This window comes from Labrus bergylta, chromosome 3 (assembly GCF_963930695.1).
Source record: "Labrus bergylta chromosome 3, fLabBer1.1, whole genome shotgun sequence".
Taxonomy (NCBI): Eukaryota; Metazoa; Chordata; class Actinopteri; order Labriformes; family Labridae; genus Labrus; species Labrus bergylta.
In genome coordinates, this window is record NC_089197.1 from 32375431 (window position 1) to 32389293 (window position 13863).

At 42.0% G+C, this 13863-nt stretch overlaps 1 protein-coding gene across 2 annotated transcripts; it reads right to left on the reverse strand.

The window, feature by feature from the left end:
* lrp3 (low density lipoprotein receptor-related protein 3) lies at nucleotides 1–11330 on the reverse strand (the record flags this gene model as incomplete). Of its 2 annotated transcripts, none has more annotated exon segments than XM_065953171.1 (7): nucleotides 1–325; nucleotides 549–681; nucleotides 2131–2603; nucleotides 3614–4230; nucleotides 6177–6382; nucleotides 6468–6603; nucleotides 11110–11330. In XM_065953171.1, coding segments are annotated over 7 exon segments (1896 nt in total). In that variant the 5' UTR covers nucleotides 11174–11330.
* Between the last annotated feature and the right edge of the window lie 2533 nt (nucleotides 11331–13863).

The following is a 13863-nucleotide window of genomic DNA, read 5'->3' on the forward strand; positions in this document are numbered from 1 at the left end:
CGGGCTCTCTGGCGAGCAGGAATGCAGGTCCAGCCCCGGCATTGTCCGTACGTCGACCTCATCCCCGGACCTGACTCCAGACCTGGAAGTGTCCCGGGGCCCCCTGCACATTGACAGTATGGTAGCTGTGAAGCCCCAGTGTGATCTGCGTTGGTCCAGGGGTGTCGAGCAGGGGGGCGTTGCCTCTGAAACGCCCTCCGCTGTGGAACAGGCGATTCCAGAAATGCCCGAGACGCCGACGAGAGGAGGACGAGGTCGTGCGCCTTGTGGAGTGACGTCTGATCTGTCGACGCATCGCTAGCCGTAGGTTCTGTAAAACAGAGGCCTCGGGGACAGAGAAGAAGACAAGGAGACACTATGAATGTCTTTCTATCTTACCTTTTAAGTAAATCGTTTGTGTTTAGAGTCGTGACTCTGGTTGAATGGTCATCTGTTAAGGTCATATGTATTTACAAAATGAACATCATACTGTTGTAAGGTTTAAAAAAAGTTCACAAAGGTAATAAATCAAGGGAGTTTAAAACAAATCTGTTGTATAAATGCACTACCTGCGTGGGGTTGTATACAGGGAAATCCTCCACTGGGGGAATAAGACCCTGAGCAATGAGCTGTCCATATGAAGGGGGAGCCTCTCTCTGAACAAACTCAGCCTCCATGCGAGTCATCTGAGTCTCAAAAGCTCTGAGAAGGAGAAAGAGAGAGAGGCAAGGAGGGTGGACAGGCGGCAAGAGAGAGGAAAAGAGAAATACAAAGCAGTTTAGATAGACAGATGGGGCTTTCACACTTGCAGAAATCTCCTGAAAAACTCAAGATATTTCCCGGAGGAGCTGTAAATGTGAAAGCAAACAGCTGAGTTTAAGACTAACTAAGTTTACTAAAAATGTGCCTAGCCCACACTTATATATCCGTTATTTTCCATTTGACCGTCTTTACATCCTCTTACTCCCAAAACCCTTTTTTCTTGTCACTACCGTCCGTCTTTTCTGAGACACTGTAGAGCATACAAGAAATGGCATCCTGCCCAGAATCTCAACCCCTCTGGTCACCTCATGTCCATCTCCCACCAGCTGACACCTGTCCATCATCTTTCTCACCCATCCAACCCTAAAGTTGGCCCTCCTCTCTGCTTACCTTCCATCCCTCTCATGTCACTCACACAGCAACGTGATGCAGTAACAGACTGTGGGAGTTGATGTTCTTTGAAACCACATGCTGTATAAGATGAATCACTTTGATGCCCGGGACATACTGCATGCATGAGCAGCGTGTGACAGCTATCTCCTGTAACGTCTGTGGCTTCAGCTGCCAGGGTGCCCACACAGTTAAGACTGTCATCTGTTCTGCTGCAGAGCTGCTGCTGCTGCTTTCCCTTTACGAGGATTCTCTTTATTTTTGGTTAGACAGGTTAGACAAAGAAGACACAGTAGTCATATAGGAAGATTACTGCTTTTTGTGTTTTTGTCTATTTTGTGTGCAACAATACCACAATAACTTCTCCACAGTAACTTCAACTTTGAATCAGTTATTATCCTGAAGGCATTTAGATCTGCAGCACGACTGATACTTAAAAGACAATATCTGAAACACAAACACACAGCTCAAGTGATAAACAAAGATACTCAAACCACACTGAGCAAGAGGCTGAAACGGTCTAATCTAATCTAGGTATACAATCTAAAAACTGTCTTATCCTTTATACACATCAAAACCCCGGTACGCCTCATTGTTCTAGACATTCTGAAACGAGAGGGAAGGAGATTTACTGAAAGTGGGTGGTGAGGACATTTAAGGATTTACTGAGCTGTACTAATAACATGCTTTACAAGCTGGTATGTATGTAGTCTCAGTGACATCACCAATTGGTTTCCAAATCCCAGAAATAATAGGTGGAAAATCCTAATTTTTCTTCCTATTGTTTTGGGCTACAACAAGGACTGCTGCTTGAATTGGCACCTAAATTAGAAGAAAAAGATTTCGCTACATACACAAGCTGCTCAGGCGTGAAGAGTGGACCAGGTTAACTTTAATAGAACAAAGTGAAACAGAAACACAATAACATATGTAGTGTAAGAATAGGGGGACAAGTAAAAGAGGCTTCATAAAGAAAAAAGACTGAAGTTATATCCTCACCTGTACTCTCTGTTCCTGAGCGAGTGGAGTTTGAGGGCACAGCCGAGGGCGATGACCAGCAGGAGGCTGCAGACCAGACTGCCAATCAGAGCGGCCGTGATCACTTTCCTGGGCACTGCCGCCATGCAGTCCCTCTCGTCGCTCCCATCCAAGCAGTCCTCCTGCCCGTCGCAGCGCCACGTCTCAAAGATACACAGGTTCGTCCCGCAATGGAAGTTTCCGGGTTGGCAGTCGTAGCAGTTCATCTCGTCCGACCCGTCCGGACATCTCTTCTGGTTGTTGCAGCGCTCGGAGGCCGGGTAGCACACTCCAGTGCTACCCTCGCAGGGGAACTCCCCGTCTGGGCACGTCGGGCAGGCCTCCTCGTCGCGGCCTGACGGGCAGTGCCAGTAGCCGTCGCAGCGTTGCCGTTCAGAGTAGCAGCCCTGATCACTGCCACAGGGACGCTCGCCAGGAAAACAGTAACCTTTGACCTTGGAGAAAGGAGACGTTCTTTATTATCTGGACACAAAGGGATTTTTTAACTTCTCTTGTGTTGCACCAAGAGATCAATTAATCTACCACACCAATGAGAAGGAGTTAGAGAAGATAGAAATAATGAGTATTGAGAGGAAGAAACTTTAATTGTGATGTTAAAACCGTGGTACAGTTTTCAGATATCTGCACTCTGTTAAACAATGTTTTACTTTTATTCTCTACTTTCTAGCACACATGTTGAGTGTCCGCTCCTAACATCGTCATCACAGCCTCTTTACTTTAGCTGAAACACAGAATCTCCACCTAACTTTCAATCAATCTATAGACAAAGCGGTGGAGTTGAGGCAGACTTTTAGACTCCTACTGTCTCGAGTGTCTTGGGATAACATTTGTTATGAGTTGGTGCTTTACAAATAAAGATTGATTGATTGATTGATTGATTGATTGATTGATTGATTGATTGATTGATTGATAGTAAACACGTCCCCTCCAAAAAGAAACGACTGGTGTATGCTTTGTCCAAAAAAAACCTGAAGCAATATGGATGAAAGTGACACTGCCAACATTGCAGAAACTTTAGAGCACATTCACAGGAGCAGCTCATCCCCCCAATTCAACTGATCCTCACACTGAAGCAAAGTAAGTGTTCAGTGATTTACACATTATTCTGTTGTTTTACTTGAAGATAGAATTAATAACGTTAAATATTCTCTCGCTTTCCACAGAGACAGTTGGTAGAGATGTCCATCAGAGAGCTACTTTTTATTTGTCCTCCTTTCAGAGCCTGAACTTTTTCACGTTTACTTCAGTAAATAAGTCGAGTTTGTGGTTTTACTTTGAGTCTTTTGTACTCAAGTATCTGTGCTTCTAAAGAATGTGTGTGTATTTGTAAGCTCTAGTTGAAAGCTCAAATCTGTGTGAGGCGATTAAGATGAATTAAATCTAAAAATAGAGGAACTTTTTTTTTTGATCTAAAAGAGGATGTGATATACTTAGTGTGCTGTACCTGGTATGTGGCATTGAATCCATGTCCTGGGCTGTGAGGCTGGGCCATGTACAGAACACTCATCTGTCCCCGACTGGACTCCAGCAGAGCCGGACGCCTGTTGTTATGATACGACAACACCTGTAGGAGGTGCTCCGCCCGCTGCAGGAGGCCATCGTAGACATGCAGCGAGTCTTTGGGGCCCAGCTGCAGGTCCAGCTGCAGCACTATGGGCTTAGGGTCCTGTGTGTCCAGCAACCAGGAACACCTCAGCTCCACCACAGCACTCCTGTTGGCGCGGAAAAAATCCGGGGAGGCAAAGGAGCCGTAGAAGTTCCCCAGACGTTTCCCGCAGGTAGTGTCGGGGCAGCCCAGCTCGTCTGTGCCGTCGTGACAGTCTCTGGCTCCGTTGCAGCGCAGAGAAGCCGGCAGACAGCGGGTGGACTGAGCCTGCGTGCACTGGACCGAGCCGTAGGGACAGAGGCCGGGCTGGGCTTCGGTGGGGGGAGCGGAGCAGCTGCGTTCATCGGTGCCGTCGCCGCATTCGTCCTGACCGTTGCACTTCCAGGAGCGAGGGAGGCACTTTCCATTCCCACAGAGGAATTCATCGGACTGACAGCTGCTCTGACCCAGGTGACCTGCAGACGAGAGAAAGTGACAGACTCCAACACCAGCAGCTACTAACACTTAGCACAAAGATTCACACTCAACTAAGGAAGACATCTTTACAGGTAGCTGAAAGAAACCTAAAATACATTTGAAGTCAGGATGGAAAAACAAGCAATGTTATGCAATATTTCCCAAATATATACAGTATCACCAAAATTTAAATCCTAGGGGCCGAATCCAGCCCTTTAATCATTTATGAAAAGTAATACAAATTATATAAGAGCAAGAGAAGACGTTACCTGTCACACACACAGCCGTAAAGGGTTCATGCTCATTCCTTTGTCACTCCAGTGTTTGTGGTTATAAAAAGACCATCATTTAATTAGCAGGCTGTTTTTGCCCTTTTGTTAGTAACGTCTATTGTTAAGCACAGAAATGCACATTTTATTTGTAAACCCAGGCTGTTTGAGCTGAGAGGATTTCACAGAGCCAAACTGAATAAATTACTGTGTGGATGTTTTTTAACACAAGAAGAAGATATAAACGTCGATTGCTAACACATTTAAAATTCTCATATTCAAAGGTCAAACACAGGAAATGTGAATGAGCAGCTCTTTGACGTTCGACGATTTCTCAAATCTTTACCTTGAAAAAAAGGTTGTATAGTAAGCCTGGTGATCAAAGTGAGTGGACTGTATACAGACAGGGTTCACTGTCTTATGTGTTTACTTCAGAGCAGCCGGGCAGCCTATCCTCACTTTCTAATTGTCAATATAAAAGTCATAAAAAGTGATTATCAGTTATAGTACACAGGGGATAAAGCCTAGAAATTAAAAAAGTCATAACCTGATATTAAAACAATAAAAATTCTTGTCTTTCTCTCCTGAAGCTTTGAGTGTGACCTCTAAGGTGAAGTCATGTTTCCTCACAAAGTACCCCGAGCTTTTAGAGCCAGGAACTGCAAACTCCTCTCATCACGTTCACTCAAGACCAGTGAGAATTAGAAAAAGTGAATCTGCTGATGAATAAAAAAAGATATTGCAACCATGACACCTCATAAAGCTACACTTAATCATTGTGTGACGCTATTTCATGTTAGTACACGCTGTCCTCTCTCAGGAGGACGTGGACCTTTTCCCTCAGTCCATCTGTCACACACTTTCTTCTCAGACTTCTCCGTCGCCTCAAAGCTCTGTATACAGATACAAAAAAAAAAAAAACTGTTTTGGAGCACTGGTTTAGCTCAGTGCTTAAATCCTACGTCACATGTACGGAGGCTACAGCCTTCAAAGAGGCAGTCCCTTGTTCAACTTTAATTTAACACATGTCATCTCCCACTCTGTCTTCCCTGTTTTAACTTTACCTACTGTACTGTTCCTCTCAAGAGAGAGCACAAAAAACCCAACATATAACCTTAAAAACACCACTGGTTCTGGCTGCAGATTTTTTTTTTTTTTTTTACTTTGCCTGAAATTAATGTGCTGCGATACAGTGCATGCCCCATCACCAAAGTTCTTGTACTTTTGGGAAGTTCTTATTTGAGCTGCAACTTTTCAGGTAACATAAAATGCCCCGGAACATGATTTAGTCCCTGCTTTCTGCAGTTTAAAAGGACTGACTTCCCCTCTGGTTCCTATTCCCTATTACAGAGGTCCTACTATGAAAACACAGCAACCAGCGGGGATGGCTAACGGTGATACTCTGCAAAAAGCCTGAAGTCACAACATGCTCCTCCTTGAGCTCCTAAGGGCCTTAAATAAAGCTCATATTCTCCCCTTCTGGCTAAAGAGGTGAGAGAGCAACCAAAGTATCAATAAAAGCCATCACACTGAAAGCTTTGGTAAATTATGCTTCAGCTTTACTAAAAATAACTTTTAATTGTTTATTTATGACACATTCTAAACCTGCATATTTTGATGATTCAGCTGAAGGATTGGTCTGACCTCTGACCCCTGACCTCTGTGGTCCAGCTCACCTCTGATGTAGGAGAGTCGGAAGCCCTGAGCCTGCCCGGAGCCGTTAGCCTGCGAGTGGAAATAGAGCCACACACGCCCCCTGGTGGAGATGAAGGGCGGGGGTAGCGTGGAGCCACACAGCCTGGAGTCCCCGTTCAAGGTTGGAGTCAGCAGCAGACAGTCTCCCAAACAGTTCCCAGACTCCGCCACGTCGAAGTTACGAAAACTAAAACACGACATGGATTACGTCAGGCGCTTTTATTAGCTGGAACACATCGCCTGTAATCTGTACGCGTGAGGAGGGGTCCTACCTGATGGTGATGACCTCTCCCTGACCTCCCTGGATGTGCCAGCTGCAGTTCACTCCAGGAGGGTAGTTGAGAGGCCAGGAGGGACTGTAGATGACACCTCTCCGCTCTGTGTGGACCTCCATCCGCTCACTGCAGCCTGCTGGGGGAACAAACACAGATTCACACGTTGGTGTTGTCGGTCACACAGGCCCTCCTGAACATGCCCCTAAAATGTTCCTGATTTGATTATTCCACATCTCCCTCGCAGCGTGAAGTTTTCCTGGTCTTGAGAGCGAGAGGGGGTCTCAGCAGGTGAGCCATGACATAAAAAAAGACGCTGCCAAGTGGGCGGACAAAGCCACAGTCAGACACTGTCAGTCCCTTAAAGTCGAGTTTATTTGACTAGTGTGAGTGCCCTGATCCCTACTCGAGCACGGTACACTTCCTTGGACCTGGCACGCTTGGAAGAGGTGTGCTTTGTAGAGTTCAGACACAAGAACACACCCGAAATGTGGACAGCCTTCTTTATCTTTTAGTTTTTCAGTTTAGTTTAGTTGCACATTTTTTGACAGAAGAGTCAAACAGAAAATTAAAACAAATTAAAAATAAAACCCATGTGCAGGTGAGGTAGAAACCCATGAGGGCTTATCTCAAAACCTCACCTTGAGAGATTAAACAAAGTTAAAAGAAAATACAGTAAAAACAACAAAGTAAGAATATTTACTATCACAAATAAAATGTAGCCAATTGAAAATGACATACAAACATTGAAAATATAAAAATAGAGCAGAACAGGACACACAGTATGAAGACAATATAACAAAATCAGGACAATTCACTATTCACTACAAATCTTTCTGACATCGAGAAATGTGTAATGTATCTTACTGTGATGACTTGTTGTTCCCCAATGTGCGGACGCGGACTTGACCGTGTGTCCCCTTTTTTTTAATTTTCTGAGTCCGCCGGTTTTGTACACTAAGCACCCTTCATGATCACGTAAAGCCATGCCTGTGTTTTAATGCGACGTTATGTAGGTTAGTCCTGCCTCTGTATCAATGCTATGTGTAACTGGGCTTATTTGCATTATCAATAAATGAGCGGAGAAGAACATACAGGTGAGCAGAGAAGTGTAAGAAGCTGATATTATATGTGCATGAACATCGCACTGGTCATGTGACATCAACATCAATTGGTGGTTACTTTTCCTAACTTACTGTATACCTGCTGTGTTTTCACATTGGCTTACCCTGACCTCACACATACATTCAACTAGGGGTCTGGAAGGAAAAGTTTTGGGTAAAGTTGGGTTTCAAAAATGTGTCTGTTTGCGTTCACACACGTAGCTCATCCCGATATATTTCAGGACATTTTCAGGAATGTGAAAACAAATTTTACTGTGTAGTGGCAGCACTGACACATATTCCAGTTTTATTAGCCTTTGGACTAGGATGACTCCACAACAGTGTAAAACTATTTGATCCAGATCTTTTGTCTTTGATCAGCTGCCTGTCAGAGGAGCTCTGTGCTGATCACATGGTGGTTTATAAACAGAAGCAGCAGCAGTCACACCTGGAGCCAAGGCAACAACATCACCTTTTACTCCTGGGAACAACACAAAGTGTGAGATGAAAAGTGAGACGAAAAGCACCAACAATATCACACAGACCTCGAGAAAGAGCAGGTGATGAATCCTTTAGCTCAGATAACGCAAGATAACGCTTTGTCTCACAGCTGTTTGTAAAAAAACAGAGAAGTTCAGATGGAACGATTTTATTTTTTCTAACATCAAGAACAAGGCGTGGGAGAAAATCAGAGATGCATCATAGTGTTGTTATATTTAGTGTGGTAGCGTTGTTTCGATACACAGATGTCAACCGATAATAACTGATTGACCTTTGACAGTTTTCTTTGATTTGCTGATTTGTCTCTGCTGTATAAATTAATTCATTTTCAGGCACCACCACCATCAATGCTAAAGGGAGAGCAGGGCATCAGCAAGAGGTGATTGTTCAGCTATACTTAAGAAAGGTGCTTTGGAATAATCAGCTTTTTCAATGAGAGCCACAGAAAAGTGGAACTCGAGGCTGCACGGGAAATGTGGGCAAGAGAGCGTGCGGGATGACATGCACCAAAGAGCACCAGGACCGTGAGCTGAACCTAAAACCATCTTAAAGAGAACTTTCTGTAGTTTTACAATGTTGCCAACTCAATGTGATATACTGTTTATGAAATGTTTACATTATTTTTTTATTGTTTGTATTGTAATCTATGTTTTTTCAGACCACATATTTGAACTGGCTTTAAAGTGAACTCTGTTCATATGATAGTCAAAACAAAGGAGGAAACATTTTTATGTAGTTTTACATCAAAACATTTTCCTTGGGAGAGGTATCGCCTAGCACAGCCTTTCCCAAACTTAAAACTGCCGCGCCCCACTTTGATATACAAAATTCCTCTCTCTTCAGCCGTCCTATCCAATAAAGGCAAAAACCGATTAATGAGAAACCGATAATATCGGACGATATTAGCATATCAAGTGACTATCGTATCAGCTACTTTTATTGCCGATATTAAATGATCACTCTCCAGAGTGTCAAGCAGTGATGTTCATACATGCACAGTTACTTTTCAGTTGAGTGACCATCTTACATGTGTTACATGTAACATGATGATAACTGCATATGATGGATCAACACAATAAATGTGTATATCTATATCTATCTCTACAGATCCGAGATAGATCTAAAAAAAAAAAGATATCGGCCAATATATCGGTCTCAGACTTTTTTCTCTCCCTCATATTAATATTGGTATCCGACCCAAAAATCCCATATAAGTCGGGCACTACAATTTTTTTTTTTATAAATGTTGCTTAGTAACAGATGTTGAGAGGGCATCTTTTGGGAACATACTTTACAGCTGATGAAATGGGGGCTCAAGTGATATCCAAACCCTAAAGAGAACAAAAACATAAAGCGACCAAGTTCAATATTAATCACAGCTGCAGCTTCCAGCCGCAGTAGAAATGAAACAGGAACACGAAGACGCTGTGTAACAAGCCTTTAAAATAAACACAACCACAGAGATAACACATAAACTGAACGGCTTTTAAATGATCGTCCAACAACATGGACACACAGCAGAGTCGACTCAGATCTGCTGAGTGTGTGTGTTTGTTTGGAGCTGTCTTGATGAATCAGTAAAGTCAGCAGCAGAGAGAAACAAGGGGGGGATCATTGAGAGCTCAGAGATGATATGGACTACATGGACGTGATACTGGACTACGTTTCTATGAAGTGGAAAGAAGAGTTGATTTTTTTATTTAGAATCTTAAAGTTTAAATGTGCTTTACATTGATAGGTTATAAAACAGCATGTCGTCTTTTCAAACCTACTTTGCTTCTCAAAAGTTTGAACTCAGATCACAGCTACGGAAGCCCATAGCAGACATGCATCCATACATCTTATTAAGAGCAATTTCCCATCATAACAGCTTACTTCAGGTTGTTTTTTCCACATGTTGACTTATCATTCTCCTTATCAAATTTCGCTTTTTTTTTTTCTTCAGATAACTGGATAATTATCCGGCGATCTAAAACAGATCATAAAGATCAACACAGAACAGGAAGGTGACTGTGATCAGCCACTCTTTATGAGGTGAGCTTGCCCTATTTCTTTGTTTGTTTTGTTCTTCTGTAACTCTGGGGATATGAGATACGTAAGCCAAGATCTCAAGAGAGCAAGTGGAGATAACACAGAGTAAATAAAATGTATGGATGCAGCATGTCCTCTCAGTGTTTATTTACACAGCAACAGTAAACTAAGGAGAAAAAAAAAAATCACTTGTAGTAGCCTCAGCAGTGGAGGCGTGTGTGTGTGTGTGTGTGTGTGTGTGTGTGTGTGTGTGTGTGTGTCCATTGCGTTTTGTTTTGAGTGTGAGGAGATGCCAGGTTGAACAAGTACTGACAAGTTTTTTTGGGAGAGTGTGTGTAAGGATGTGTGTGATAAATTGTTCTGAAAGTCTCATCTCTCCTTCTCTCTGACACACACACACACACACACACACACACACACACACACACACACACACACACACACACACACACACACACACACACACACACACACACACACACACACACACACACACACACACACACACACACACACACACACACACACACACACACACACACACAGCCATGAGTTGGTTTGCAGTCTTCTTTGCTTTCATGCCAATATAAGTGCAGGATATGATAATAGAGAGCGAGGGGGGGGAGGGGAGGGGAGGGGAGGGATTGACTGTCTGCAGAGCAGCAGTGATGTAATGCTGATAGCAGCATCACATTTGTGAAAGAGCATCCATGTTTCCACACTAACCCTGATCGTTTACCCCCCCACAGATCGATACCTCCCGCAGGTTTCTGCAGCACCAGAGCCTCATCATATGTCCCTCTCGGATCACAACAAGAAAACAGAGTGTCTTCACCAATCACATCACTTGACACAGAGTGACACCGGGGGAGACGTCCACTGCTGTTTGGGTGTGAACATCATGTTTTATAGAAGATCTCTGCACGGATTGTGAAGATATGTGCACAGGCAATAAAGTACATGTAAACATCAGAGCGGTGTGTGGATGCATTGTTGTGTCCTCTCACCTGCACAGAGCAGAGCAGAGCGGATCCACAGCACCCCGAGCAGCAGCAGATCCGTCGGTCCCATGGCTCCAACAGGGACTTCTTCTGCTATGATCTCGGACTCGATCTCTGCGGTTTGTTCGACATCTGAGTCCTCCAGAGAGGCTCCCGTGTCTGTTTTCAGCTCAGGTCCCCCCCGTGGAAAAGCATTGTGTCCTTTAAAAGCGAGAAAATACAGTCGAGCTAAAGGAAGCAAAACCAACACGTTCCGGTCAGTGCCTTCACAATAAAAGCAGGATTCAATGAACAAATGAGGTAACTTTAGAGAGAGAGATAGATTCAACTTTATTGTCATTACACATATACAAGTATAGAGTAACGAAATGAGGTTTGGCATCTCACCAGAAGTGCAATAAGCAGAAAGTGCAAGAGTCTGTGCTATGTACAGTAATTACAAAATTTACAGATGTAGACTAAAAAAAGTGAATTATTGGGTATATATGGATGGCTGGATTAATGGGATGCTGTAAATATAAATAAATGCTATAAATATAAGCATAAGAATATATAAGTATATTTTTAGGATTATAATATACAGATTAAGGTGCAGTGAGTATGCTATACTAGATTACAGATAATATACAGAATTATCAGAATTTAAAAGCGTCTGTAACCCCAAAGCAACTTTCATTCATGAAAACATGTCTGTTTAAGTCAGTTTTTACTACTCTGTAATGAGGTTAACATTTGTTTTTGCCCTCAGAAGCTGTTTGAAAACAGCATGCGGCCCCTTTTTGGAAGTGAAGTGAATCTTTGTGTAAAATGTAAAGTTTTATTAAACATTTATTTGTTTTTCATTCGTATAGAGAGTCATATGAAACAAGTAAACCAATGGCACACACTAGCGTTTTTATTGCTGAAGCTAATTTGAAATGTGCGTCGCTTGATGTGACCCTCAACAACAGATACACAGGAAACAGTACCAAACAAGATCAACGATAAAATAGTCAGACCAATACAGGACACAAAATATCACAAAACATGAGTAAAACATGAAGCACAGGATCATGCATGACTACAAGTCGAATGAGTCTTCTTTAAAAAACGGTTTCAGATTGAGTTTAAGATGACCCCAGACCAGATCCAGTTTCATCTCTGCAGGTCTTCCACATTTTGATCCCCTGAACAGAATAAGCTGTTTGTCCCGAGTGAACATTTTATGAAACGTCACCTTACAGTCTCCATTAGATGCTTCACATGTTACAGAGCCTGCTACTGTGTGGAAACACATGGTCAATGAGCACATGAAGAGCCTGACCATTAAGAGCACATCAAATAAGAACTCACCATAATCAAGTTTGTAAGAGCTTTAAAATGATGACCTTCTCGGCTTCCTGTGCAACATAACATTTGATTTGTTCTGTTGTTTATCATCATCAGGGGCTTGATTGTTGTAGGTGCTGCTTGTGACCTGGACGTTACATAACACTGTAGATTAAATGCATTTCCAGCTTTAAATGTTAAACAGTCTCTATTATGTCAAAATGCAAGTTTGCTTTTGAAATCCTGCTCACCATTTTCATGTTCTTCTCAAATTGAAGGTGGGAATCTAATGAAGATTCTAAAAGCTCTGATCTTTTACGAGAATGATTTCTGCTCAAGTTAAATCTTTTCCATAAACAAAAGCTGAAGTCAATGTGCCTGTTTCATTGTCTAACTTGGTGTGTTTGAGAAGGCCCCTCTTCTCTTCTCTCAACACTGGAACTTCCATTCAGCACTCTTATTTATGGGGTTTGTACGGTAGTTATTTCATAACATAACACCAGATGCTGAAACTCACCACAGGCCAAGTGAAATATGTTTAACTTTAGGAGGAGATCCTTTCTTTTGTTTCCTTGCACACTACAGACAGCTGCTTGTACTCAACAACGTTTAATACTTCTATAAAGGAACACATGGATGTTCTGTTTTGTATTGCAATGATGTTTTTATGTAGGAATATTTACCTCAGGGTTTGAAAACAACACATGAGCTAATTCTTTCCCAAGACTGTCACTCTGATATTAATATACTTACCTGTCACAGAGTGTCAGAAACAGTGCAACATGTGCAATGGCCCTGTGGCATAAACATCCTTGATACTTGTACGTAAAGTATTCTCATTGTTTAGATTAGTCTTTTCATTCTTTTAAATTTAACCACATTCAACACAAATCATTGTAGCTCTCTGCACAATATACTATATTGACCTGTCTCATGTAGAGTATATAGCTTAGATCAAAATACCTGTAGAATACATGGCATCATATAAGATTCAGCAGTCTTTGCACTCTTTTTTGCACTGTAAATTGTCTTACTGAATAGTATCTGTTTCTTTTATCATTTCACTTTAATGTTTTTATCTGCTTATGCATAATAGACCTACTAAGTACGCTACACTTATATTTCTTGTTGCCTACCTGTCAAAACAAAAACTGAAAATTTGAATGTGAAGAGCTACAATAAAATAATAAGGCAGGGATGACACAGTATAATGTCTTTAAATCCCTTCTTAAAACATATGTCGTCTTCTTAATGTCTTCTCTTACTGGTTTTACTATTTTTATCTTCTTTTACTTCTTACTGTCCTTTTATTGATGGTCTTATCTTAACTCTTATATTTTAACTTGGTCATTTCTTATCTTACTTTGTCTATTTATGTTTTATATTTATATATACTTTTTATTATTATTAATATTATAGTTTTTTTTTTATCCTTTAATCACTTGTTTCTAT